The sequence below is a fragment of the Harpia harpyja genome, chromosome 1 (assembly GCF_026419915.1).
Source record: "Harpia harpyja isolate bHarHar1 chromosome 1, bHarHar1 primary haplotype, whole genome shotgun sequence".
NCBI lineage: Eukaryota > Metazoa > Chordata > Aves > Accipitriformes > Accipitridae > Harpia > Harpia harpyja.
Window position 1 is genome coordinate 22,683,542 of NC_068940.1, and position 13,388 is coordinate 22,696,929.

At 37.8% G+C, this 13,388-nt stretch overlaps 1 protein-coding gene across 10 annotated transcripts in view; it reads left to right on the forward strand.

Annotated features, from left to right (window-relative positions):
* CDH18 (cadherin 18) overlaps window positions 1-13,388 on the forward strand; it is a 549,881-nt gene that overhangs the window by 512,673 nt on the left and 23,820 nt on the right. For all 10 annotated transcript variants that reach the window (XM_052781123.1, XM_052781150.1, XM_052781174.1 and 7 more), the window contains one exon: window positions 5,009-5,145. In XM_052781123.1, coding sequence (XP_052637083.1) covers window positions 5,009-5,145 — 137 coding nt within the window. The remainder of the gene's footprint in view (window positions 1-5,008; window positions 5,146-13,388) is intronic.

Consider the following 13,388-nt stretch of genomic DNA (forward strand, 5'->3'; position numbering starts at 1 on the left):
TTAATGTAGTTTCTTTAAGATTGGTTTCTGTTGCTGGTTTGGATGTAAACAGTTTATGGAGAGCTGTTTATCTAGGCATGTCTTGTTATTAAGTCTCTTTATTAACCTGTGCCATGCAATTGAGATGTGCTGATTTAGTGGTTAAAAGCATGCTAATTTGCACAGCATTGTCATGAGTAAATGTCTACACAAATATCTGCAGTGAATATTATAAGTTCATTTTTAAATGAATGCATTCTAAGTAAGAAGAAACAGTCAACTGAATTAAGGTGAAAATTCACTTTTGAAGTAACTCTTTGAAATCCAAAACTTGCGGTATACCTTTTTGCAGTCTAGAAAAGGCATTGAAAAGCAGCTCAGTAGAGGTGGAGGGAAGGGTAGGAGGGGAAGGAAATTACAATCTTTGTGGCAACCAGTATCTAGCTGAAAGTAAATTTTTTACTAGATGAAATAAATTCCAAAGCCTACGTAAAGCATCATTGGCTCTGGAGCATGCTATATTTATGGATATAGCTGGTCTCTGTTCTCAACGTGTAGATAAATCAGTGGCTAATATTTGTAAAGGCCTAAAATTTTAAGCACTTTGTAAATACAATGAAACTTGTTCTAAATGTCCTCTTACATATGACAAAAAGGAGTGGCTCTACCAAGAGGGTTTCTTGTACAAAATATTTTTAGAGCGCTTGGGAGCAGTGATTTAGGCAAGCATTCCTAGTTCTTCTACTGTGTGGGAATATCTTCTGTAACGTGTTTTACTGAGGCATTCATGAAGGTTGGGAACCACAGCAGTGCCAATGGCTGCTTTAGATATGATACACAAAGCAATTTTAAGGAAGAATCTGGAGTAACGGAGGAGAACTGAACATTATGATAATGGGAAAGCATAAGAAAGGGCCACTCTTTTACTTATTCATGATCAAGAAAAATTCTGTCAAACTGTGAAGGTTTCAATATGTCTGTAACTGTATGCAAAAGTTAGCACACTAAGGGGAAGTGCTACTGTGGATAAATTAGAAACTTTTTTCATTATTTTAGTATCACTGGAAGTAAAAGTGGTAGTACAATAAGTTACCTCAGGATCACTTTATTTCCATTAATGACACAGAAAATACAATTGAAATTATTCATCCAATACCAAGTTCTTTAAACTGAGAGCGTTGAGCTTCTATAGAATACATTTAAATAACTGATTTAGAAAAAGGTGTTCATTTTTTTAAAAATAAGACCATCTTTTATTATATGTCTGTGAAAATGAAGTGCTAGTTAGTCACTAACTAACACAATTCATAACAGAATCAAACTTCAGTTTTTCTACCCAAGCTTCGGTTTTAGTTCTGTACCTTACTCGGAGGGAGAGGTAATGATTTGTTATAAGTCACCCCCCCCAAAAGCCACTGAGTATTTGTCATGGTTTAAGCCCAGCCAGCACCAAAGCCCCAGGAGGTCACTCGCTCACTCCTCCCCGCCTCCCTGCCCCCTCCAGTGGGATGGGGAGGAGAGCTAGAAAGGAGAAAAAAACAGAAGGTAGAACCTCATGGGTTGAGGTAAGGACAGTTTACTGGGACAACACAAGGAGAGAAGTTACAATAATAACAATAGTACTAATAAAAGAATATACAAAACGAGTGATGCACAATGCAATTGCTCACCACCCAGAATCTGATGCTTCACCACTTCCCCTGGTGTGATACCACCCCCACCCCCCAGCCCGCTCCCCAGTTGTATACTGGGCATGACGTCACATGGTATGGAATATCCCCTTGGCTAGCTTGGGTCAGCTGTCCTGGCTGTGCCCCCTCCCAGCTTCCTGTGAAAATTAACTCTAACCCAGCCGAACCCGGGACAGTATTCTTACTGCTTTAAGTTTTTTTCTCATTTAAGCCCAATTTGAAATCCTGTCTGGTTTTAAGCTACTGTCTACAAATACTAAATAGCCCTATTTTTATGGTTCTGTGGTCCGCAGAAATCTGACTCACAGAGTAGTCACTGTGCCTGATGTTAATAATAAGTAAACAATGTCCACAGTAATAAATGTTTGCAGGGAGAAGACTCTTGTATTATAAATTGTTTTGGGTTTGCAGTACATAGTCCATAAGAACAGGTCAGTGAAGCTTTTTTTTTTTTTTAAGCAAGTATTTCTTGTCATTAACAGGAGACCCTAGAGTCAAGAAAAACAAGGCCGTAGTAGGAGAGAAGGAATTAAATTTTATCATTGCATACCTGATTGTAAGCTCTACCAGTCAAAGGTCCTGCTAAGGTCTCCAAGAAAACTGAGGGACAATTACGCTTCCTATGCTTCCTCTGTCAGCATTCCAGTTCATCATGTAAAAGATGTTTGTGTATGTGTGCACTGTCCTACCTTGCCCAACACAACCGAATGTTCCTTATTTCTGTCTTAATAGTAGTATAGTCAAGATGGTCCAACTGTCATAGCTCATAGTTTTCCTACACTGCCGAGCATAAGGTATAAGGCATGGAGGGATTTCTCCACCTGAAGCATTTATCTTCCATACAACGTTCAAATCTCAGCACAATTCCATGGCAAGCGTGGCAGCTTTATGGACTTTTAGAGGTTGATACCACTCTGTCTCCAAAGCTTTTGTAATTAGTAAAAGGTAAGGCTATCTGTGCGCATGGGAGATACAACTTCTTCACTGATTTTGACACAGTCTTTCAAAACATTTCCATGACAAATAAACACTTGGAGAACCTGGAAATCTGTGCTTCATGGGAGACTGAGACGTGCAGAGACACTGGGAAAATCAATTGTTCTGAAATTGAAATGCAAATCCTGATTCCCAAATAAAGAGGTGTGGGTAGCCTGGACCAATACTGCCACATAAAATAATGCCAACAGGATAGCTGTGTGGTCCTTTTTTGTGTGTTTGTTTTGTATTGGGTCCTCAGAGGATTCCAATATTCCTCAAAAGCAACACAAATTTTCTTGGATAGCTGTAACATTCAGCACGTTATGATCAGTGACTGATGAATGTTGGTCAAGAGTTTGCTTTTCATTCATCTTCTGAGTCTACTGAGTACTGAGAAGCAATACCAACTTTCGGAATTGTGTCTGCAATGCCCACTGTGATTCAGCAATTAGAAATTCAGCATATTTTTTGTTGTTGTTCTTTTTTTGGCAACATCACTTCTTGTGATTTTTTTCATCCAATTTGGGACACACTGATTAAATAAGGTCCTCTGAAAAAATATTTCCTGACTTAAATTCTTAAAAGTGGTTGCCCCATCCCCTACATCATCAAGATCTTGCCAGTCCGCTTTCAGTATGAAGGCAGTTTGAGTGTGTTACTTGTTTAAAGCAACTTCAGCTGCCATCTTGCACATCCAAAGTGTCCTTACTGAGCACTTCTGGTGTATTTTAGAATGAGGTATTCTCAGGCTTTGGTAGTTAATGAACCACACATAGGTTCTGACTGTAGCTCAGGTGGAGACAGCAAGTTAAATCCTTATTCCAGAGAAACATAAAATGGGTGGAAACTGAGGTCTGCTGTCTCTCCAACAGCTCCCACAGTCATATGGGAGCTGTTTCGCTCTTTGCGATGTCAAAAGGAAAGACGAAGAGCAGGCAAGAAGGAATGATTTTCTACCCTAGTTTTGGCTGCTTTGATTTCCAGTGCCTGACCTACTGTTCTTTAATTGCTGAAAATACTGAAGCATGAAAAGAAAATCTTGAGTGCCACAAGCCAAAATAGCATATTGTAATGCAGATGTAAAATACTTCTTGCAAGTGAGAGAGGTGGGTTCAGGTTGTCTCCAACAAGGAAGATCTAACCTAAGTCGTCAAATCTTAGCTGGCTTTTCCACTGAATGTCCTATCCTTTGACCAGTTAAGGTGACTCACTGAAATTGCTGCGTCCTTCTCTAGTGCTTTATTTCTTTTGCTTTTTCACATGTCATATCTTACTTTAATATATCATTCAATGAAATGTTTGTTTGCTTGTTTGTTTTTCCTTCCCACAAATAGTTTAAATAAGTACATTGTGGGAGAAATAAAACTGAAGTTATTTTTAATTTTTTTGAGCTTGGCAGCTTTTATGTGCACCAGTTTTTATTAGCTGGCAATTACACTTTTGGTGATATAGAAATAAGAGCAATTGGATGGGACAAATAAATCATTTTGACCTATATATAGCTTCCATATATTAAAAACTTCACAGAATGAAAGCAGGGCTGACAAATTATCAGGAAAAACAATTATGGTGTATAAAAGACTTAGAATCTTTTTCCTTATTTTTTTCATCAAGTCTGAAGTTAGTGAAGAAGGCTTGATAGGGGTCTGTAATTGCTTCATTTGTTAAAAGCTGTTGTAAATTATTCCGGCTTTGGGAAAAAAAGGTCTTGTCAATCTCTTCTTCTGTGTTCCCTCCCTCTGCTTCCATTAACCACTTCAAGGCTTTTACTTTCTCAGCTAGGCAAAGTGCCCAGAAGCCGAGGGAGTTAAGAAGGGCTGCTTAGTTCTGCTTCTAGGCTAGTGTCAGTTGCAGCTCTGGGAATCGGCCCTTTCTGCGACTAGTCTGTAAGGGTTATGTTCAAAATGACTTAGGTCATCACGTCGTCAGAAGAGACATGCTTCAAAACAGGTACCGGGACTGAGCACATTGGTTTGCAGGGACAAGCAAATAAGCAGAAGAATAATATCTTAATATCTGTTTTCTTTTCTGCCTTTCCATTTTATGACTTTTCAGTCAAAATAGATGTGTATCTTACCTGTGACAGGATTGTATACTGCTGTGTAAAATGTCACCTGTTAGCTATTTATACATTTGTAACTCACAGTGGAAACCTTGTTATGTATCAAAAGAAACGTAACATTATGAAAGAAATGAAACGTGTTATTTTGGGTGTCTCCATAATATAGAATTTTTCTTAGGGTGTTTTTAAAAATTTCTATGATTTTAAAAGCTTGAAAGTAATGTTCTTACGTAGTTTCTGTTACTTTGGATTATATGTACTACAATGAGTATATATTTATTGTTTTATTTCTTCATAGATATTTCATTGATCATAACACAGAAGAAGATAGGTATTTCACCATTGATGCTAGTACTGGGACCATTAAGACTGCCAAGATCTTTGACAGAGAGGAGACACCTTGGTACAACATCACGGTGGCTGCTTCTGAGATAGGTAAATAATATATTTGGCACATAGCATTAAATCAAAAAATTAGAAAGGAAAATAATAATTTTCAGATTTTAAGAAACACTATCTTGAGATGTTACATTCTTTTTAACACCATTGGGTTTTTAGCCGGTTTGGATAAAGGAGAGTTTTCTCTGTGTGTGTAAATTCCCTAATTCCACAGAACAAATAAACAAAATGCCACATGCCTGTGTGATTCCACCTATGTAAATGTACCATGCTTTTCTGTATGTGATAGAAGGCTGGCAGTTTTACTCAGGAACAGTTCCAAGCATTCAGTGTCCTAAAATCAACATCTTGTCCCATTTGTGTTTCATGTATCTTAGAAAATAACACTATATAGTACTGTCTAAGAAATTCATCCTTCCTTCTTGTATCTGCTGTTAACCTATTTTAGCAAATTGCATGTTAAATATGCCAATATTAATTTATATCTGACAGGTGCCTAGACGTTGCTAATTATCAGAGTATACCTCTGGCCTTTTAATAGTCAAATTGCCAAGTAAAGGTACAATAAGTACTTGCCTGTGCATTTGAAAGGCCTCAAAGTCTGATGAATTTCCATTGCCTCAGATAAGCCCTGCAACAGTCAAGAAATGTCTGACTGAGTAGTCCCAGATAAATATTTTTACATGAGGCAAGGACAGTTTAAAGAACATTTCAGTTAACCTTTTTATTACAGGGTCTTTATTTTGGCAGAGTCAAAGTTTTAAAGTTAAAAAACTCAACAAACCAAATGAAAAAAAAAATCCCAACCTGGATCAATAGATCCAGTCCTGCTAAGTACTCTTTTTGATATGGTCTTTCAGTGGCAGTGATTTTGATCAAAACTGTGAACTATTTTTATGTCTATTCCTTTCCTTTTCTTTTTTTTTTCCTTTTTTTTGGTGTATTCCGTCATTGCCAGGTAACGCAATACAGGTTTTACCTGTAACAGGTGCCACTGACATTATTGAGCCCCTTCTGCTTTCATCTGTTTCGTCTCCAAGTTAAAATGGAGTCTGTTCTGCTGCTACATCACTAGTACAAGCTATAGAATTAACAGCATGTACATATTTTATAAGGACAACAAATGGTTTCTTATCGTTGTACCTGCTTTTGCAACTAAGTTGACATTTTGAACTAAGTAAATTTCTATTGTAAATAGTAAAATCTAGAGGTTTATGGTTAGCCTTTTAAAAAAGGTAACCACTGACACTTCAGCGTGCTTGACAGTGTCTTTGTATATAACGTGTTATTTCAGTGCAGCATGAAATAAAATACAATTTAAGCCTAATCATAAGCAGGTGCATACTAAGTGTTAATTTGAATTAAGATTTAAAAGCCACATTGGGACACACTGAAAAAAGGAGTAGTCACTACTCTTTTTGGGAAGCCATCCAAGTGTAATTATTTTGCAGAAATAAATCTCAATAGCATTAAACTTAAATGTAGCTTGTTGTTGTAGCACCGTACCAGCTACTAGGAAGACAATTAACTCTATCCCAGCTGAAACCAGGACACTTGTACACAATATTTATTTCATGTAGTCAAATGAAGTACACGTACCATGCTGTGTGTACCAATACTATGGAGAATGGAGAAGGATTATGTTTATAAGTAAAAGAGAATAGAACAAATGATGAGGATGAAATGCCATTTTTTTTTAAGACAGCCTGCTTAAAATTCTCCATTCCAGGTGCAACTTGTTACAGGAAAACAGATCTTTTTTTTTCCTCCCTTGCATTGCCTTTCTTACTGTTAAAGTTGAGATTGGAAAGATAAGTAAGTCTATAATGTCAGTTTGAAAAACAATTCAGTTATGAATAAAGGAAGAGACAGCAGTGGAGAAGAGATGGATGGCAGGCAGACTGACAGGCAGCCTAAATGACGGGCAGCCTTTCATTGTGTCTACTTCTTTGGCCATTTTCTTACCTACAGCAGTTTGAAAATTACAACACTGCTGTGAAATCAACAGTGAAATCCATTGTGAAATCAGTAGTTGGATCTACAGTAGAAGAAGGAGCTTATGTTGCATATAGTGCATCAAGGCCAAAGCTCTTATGTTAAGTGTTATCTATCCCATATCTACAGCCTTTTATGGCATTCACTTTCAAGTCAATGCACAAGGAATTGCAGAACTAAGACTAAAGCTGAAAAATAAGTGGAAGGCTACGACCAAAATGTTATTTAGCTGTGAGAGTGGCAGTCTTCAAGTTCATCTGACATGGTAGAAGGCATTTGTCGCTTCAGACACCATTTGCTTAGCCAGGAACATAGCAGAATCTGCAAGGCCCAGAGAGATCATACTGCTTCAACAATAAGAGGTGCTCTGCTGAAATAATGTTATGGTTATAGTTAGTTTCTTGAAGTGTTTTCCTCTCTTGACTTTACGCTACACTTCACTGACAGCATTCAGTTTCTACTGATCATCCTTTGGGCAGCTATTTGTAGCTGTGCTTATTCTATGCAAAAGAAATTTAGAATCCACATCATATTTCTACCCTCAAATGTATGATATCCTCATACTTCAGCCTTATTGTTTCTGAACCTTTCATAAGACATTTACTTTCACTTTTCGTCTCACTCTGCATTGATTAAATGTCCCCTCTGAAATCAGTGGAAGTTCTACCACTTTCCATGTTGATGTAATGATCAGTGTTGTTTTCTGGTTTTGCAGATACCTCCTAAGTCACACCAGAGTTCATTGCCATGAGAATGGATGGGGCAATCCTTTTTTTCTTTAACATGCACTGTTCTTTAGCAGCAGCATACAGTGAGGAAGAGTGGGATTTTGGTGTCCAGGGCACAGCACTGAAGCTGTTGCTTTGTTTCCATACTAGTACTTCCTGAAAACTCCTTGTGGTATTAGGGAATAAGAAAGATGATAAAATAATACTATATTTTATATTGAAGGATCTACAGACTATGTTTGGGGCAGGGGAAGGACTACAAATTGATGGTGATAGGATTTTAAAATATGGTTTCACATAGAATTATTCACATTTCATTAGCTTGTTAGAATTCTTTGAAAAAGTTTATAAAAGAGTATTTGAAAGAGGAAGGAGATAGAATTTGCTTGGCTCTATTAAAGGCTTTTGACCAAGTCTTTCACAAGAGTAATGGAAATAGGAAAACACAGAGCAAGTGCACAAAGTTTTCTAACAGATGAAAGACTGATTTAGAGGAAAGAAATACAGTCATAGTGAATGGTTGTTCCTTTGGGAGCGGAAGAAGTTAAGGCTGAGCTATTTTAAGGACTGGTGTAGGATCTGTCAATTAGAATTCTTTGTAATGATAGCACACAATGATAGGAAGTGATTCAGATTCCCAAATAACTGCTCTAGCTGCTGAGAATTAAGGAAGATGGAGAGAAACTCATGTAAGAACCAGGCACATGGAAGTATGGGCTAGATAAGCGAACAGTGAAGTGGATTGAAAATTGTCTGAAATGGCAGGCTCAAAGGGTTGTGATCAGCAGCCCAAAGTGCAGCTGGAGACCAGTCACTAGTGGAGTACCTCCAGGGGCTGATACTGGATATAATACTGTTTAATCTCTTCATTAATGACCTGGTTGATGGTCCAGAGTGTACCCTCAGCCAGTTTGCAAATGTCACAAAACTGGAGTAAAGGCTGATACACCAGAGGGTCATCCTGCCATCCGGAGGGATCTCAACAGGCTGGAGAAGTGGGTGAACAGGCACCTTGTGAAGTTCAATAATAGGAAATGCAGTGTCCAGCACCTGGAGAGGCATAATCCCATGCACCAGTACACAAGCAGGGCCAACTGGCTGGAGAGCAGCTTTTCAAAAAAGGACTGGAGGTCCTGGTGGATGCAAACCGAGCATGAGCCAGCAATGTGCCATTGTGGCAAAGGCGGCCAACTGCATCCTGCACTGCGTGAGGAAGAATGTTGCCAGCAGGTTGAAGGAGGTGATCCTTCCCCTCTATACAGCACTGGTGAGGCCATACATGGAATGCTGGGACCAGATCTGGGCTCCCCAATACAAGAGAGACATGGAGCAACTGGACTAAGTCCAGCGAAGGGGCATGAAATCAGTAAGAACTGGAGTATGCGTCATAAGAGGAGAGGCTGAAAGACCTGGGACTGTTCAGCCTGAACATAAGAAAGCTTAGAAGGAGCTTATCAGTGTGTTTAAATACCTGATAGGGGGAGTAAAGAAGATGAGTAAAGATGAGCAAAGATGAGGAAAGACTCATCTGAGTAGTATCCAGTGAAATGACAGGAGGCAATGTGCACAAATTGAAATACAGAAAATTCCATTCAAACATAAGAAGAAAAATGTTTTTACTGTGGGATTGGTAAAAAATTGGGACAGGTCACCTAGAGAGGTTATGGAGTCTCCGTTCTTGGAGATACTCAAAACCCAACTGGACATGGCCCAGAGCGATGTACACTAGTAGCCCCAGCTTTGAGCAGGGGAGTTGAACTTGCTGATCTATGTATGTGCCTTGCAATCTCAGCCATTCTGTAATTTTGTGACATTGGGAACTGTGTCTTGAATGGGGAGAAGAAAAAGGACAACTATTTCTCACAAATACTGATGTATTCTCAAAGAAAATAGGTGGTCGTAAAAATAATTGTGGGCAATTCAGTTAAGGTTTCTCTCTAGCATGTAGTAGTGCTGATAACAAAAGCAATGGCAGCATTAACAGCAAACCCCCAGATCACAGCCCCTGCAAGAGAAAGATGGCACTAAAATATAAATGGATCGACTTCTGCCAGTTCCAGAGTCAATTTCAGTTAGAAAAATAAACATGTACTTCAAAGTTTTCAAAACAGTAGGCAAATAGGACAAAAAATAGTATCCTTGAAGTCTTTGTGCTCAATAAGAAGGAATAAAAGCTGTGGGGAGAAATAAACACTGATGATTGAAGGAATCACAGAATGTCTTGATTTGAAAATCAAAGTGAGGATTATAGCTTTCACTAGAAATTTCTACTTAGAAATACAGCAAGGAAGACTGTGTCAGGAAACTTCTAGATATTAATTATAACAAGTGAACTGACTGTGTTCAGTATCTGCTCAATAGGCACAGAGCAAACCGGCTTCTAGATATGGCTTTCAGATGATGTTAACATCAAGAGATTACTGGGATTCATAAAGTACTGGACATTTAGATGGATAATAAGTATATCTGTGGCTGTAATAAGAAATGTGATTTTCTGAAAGCAAGATAAGTGCTTTTTCAGGGCAGATCCAAAAGTTTCCATTTCAGAGATTTAGAAGATACTTTCTATTGGGAATTTTTCACATATTTCTCGTATGCAGCTGGTAAGTATACCAGTGTGTAAAATAGATTTCTGGGTTTACTAGATCATCGATCTTTTTGGGATGAAGTTGTGGTGTTCCTGAGTGTCTCCAAAGTGCTCTGCAATGGCTGAGAATGGAAAAGCAGATCATTTCCCACTATTTACCTGAAGGACCAACTTGAATGCAGTGAATGCACAAACTGATTTTGAAGGGTCCGTAAAGAGTTCCTAATCCATAAAGCTGCGGAGAGGCTGTGGAGAACAGGAGAACTGAAATAACAGGGTTCCTGCCAGGTTCTGTCAGATCCCCCAGACTTTAAGAACTGCTAGCAAGAGACAGTAAAAAATGACTACATGAAAAGATACTGCACATACAGAGCTTTGATACCACAGTGTATTAGAAATCAAAATACTTAAAAGACATCATTATGCAATTGATTTTACAGACAAAACAAAAATCTCCAAGGCTAACAGACACAATCAGATGTTGGAAAAAACCCCAAAGATATTTGTCTTTGTTTATATGTCTTCCATATTTGCTTCTCCATTCGTATTCCTCATACTAGCTTCAGGGAATAAGATACCGAAGTGCTGAGTTAGAGCAATAGCTCATTGACAAAATATGCAATACCCTGTGATGTGGTATTGAAAGGATCCCAGGAAAATACAGTGATTACAAAAACTACACAAAGAAATAGCTTTCAGAGATATTTTCATGGAGGGCCAAAAAACCCTGTTCAGAATTAAAATATATGAAAAAGCAGGACAGCTCACAAGAATAAGAGTTTGGAACAGTTACCTTGCAAGAATTAGGATAAAAACATTAAAGTGCATGTTCTGATCATAACATAAGCAGTTTTTTCATCAGTAAGTTTTGGTACAAATAGAAACAATAACAGAAAGATACAGTTATAAAATTCAGAGGAAGACAGGATGCACTGAGGGAAATAATAAGTTGCAGCACTGACATAAAACCCCTTGAGATTTTGAATAAATATTGACAGCCCTATAATTACATTAAATAAAGAGATAAAGTCTATAATTATAGTGAGGTCCAGTTGTATCTTTTCTTTAGGTGCACAGGGATATTGCCACCTCATATTGCCATCAGTGAACAGCAAGTTATGAGAAGAATTTGCCAGTTCTTTTTCATGTTTTATGGTTGCATTGCAGCAGAAAAGACATTCCCAAGATTTCGGTAGGAGATTAAAAATATATGTTAGTTCTGATAGCACTAAATGAGACTGTCATACGGAGAATGAGAACTGAAGATAGAGTGGAGATGTAAGGTAAACAGAATAAACTGTTAATGCTATTAAGAGGCACACAGATTTATTTTACAAAAAGTAAAAAAAAAAGACAAAAATACACAATTCATTTCTCTTTATTTTGAAACACATGAAAACAACATGTGCATTGCCTGAAGGAAGTAAGTCTATGGAGTAATATCTTCCTGGCATACAGCATTGAAAGAATTAGGAAAGAACAAGAATTGATGACATTTTATTTTCTCATTTTGAACTTTTTCCCATAATCAAGAATAACTTTAATGCCTTGCGTCAAATAATTAATTTTTAGAAAAAGAACCCTTTTCAAGATCTGAAAGAAAGTAATCTAAATCAGAACAAAGTGCTGTTACAGTGTTATAATCTCCTAACCCTCTGTGTCTGGTGGACAGCAGGATGATTGTTTAATACCAATGAGTTTGTTGCTAGCTTTGTGTCTTAGATTTTCCTTAAAGTGAATTTTTTCTTACACTAAATATAAAATTTTCTCATAGTGATTTTTGGTCTGTAATTTTTTCTTCAAAACTAATGGTTTTTTAACAATACAAAGTACACTTAAATAATGAAATTCACTCAATTTTTTTAACATCAGTACAGGGAAATTTCATCTTATCTATTGTTTTGCTACTTTTATGATTATCTCTATAGCTACATTACAAAACCAGACATAAAAGTGTTACCTGAAACTCTGTCCCCACCAAGAAAAAAATCCCATTTATTCTTCATCTTTGACCTCACTTACATTCTGCCTGCCAGCTCAGTTTCAGAAAGAGTTTTGGTATTGGTAACAATTACTTTATTTTTCCAAGGGACAGAATCTGCCACAAAAGTGTTTCCCTAAATGTGGACCAGATGAAAGTAGATTTTAAAAACTACAAGGTCTGAGTTTTAAGACTCTTTTGCTCATAGAGTAATGACAAACTGGATATATGAAATCTTTTTAATGGTGAGAGCTAGACACAATACTGGTACGCTGTCCAAACTTCCCAAGGATACACAGTTTATTTTCAGCCTTGGCAAGTTGCTTACTAATGGACCATAAAATCACAATAATATGATTTGTAGCAGAATCTACCATTCTTTTAAATGTACTTATCAATGCAATAAGGAAAGCCTATACAAAACTATTAAAAAAACCCCAGTTGTCGAACGGCAGCTAGTTCTCCATCCTGCTCAAGAAGTGATGTTTCTAATTCCAAGTTCGGTGCTTATTTCCCTGTTTATCTTGGTTTAGTCATTGGCTTCTAGGCATGATGGATTTTCTCCTTTGTTTCTCTGGGGAAAGGTATGATGAAGGTACTCCTACGTTGTCATCTGAAGATGGTGTAGGGTATGGCTCTTCTGGCTGCTAAGGTGGGTCCCCAGAGAAGAGGCAGTCTTTGGGATCACTTGGCATTTCCCTGCTCAGGGCTTTGTGAATCAGTCTCAGAATCTCAAAACAGACATTTCTGGCAACAGAACCAGTATATTTTGTGGTGCCCTGATCTACTTAGGAGGTGAGCGCCAGCATTGTCTATGAGCTGCAGAATTTTGCTTGCATTAAGGCAGAAGGAGTTGCAAGCTTGAAAGTGCTAAATGTTTTAAGTCTGCTGCAGTGCTATTATTCCTACTATTGCTCCTGTTTCTACTACTGCTACCACTACTAGCATGATCCAAGAGAGGTGATCAGCACCTTCAGGTTTGTATTTT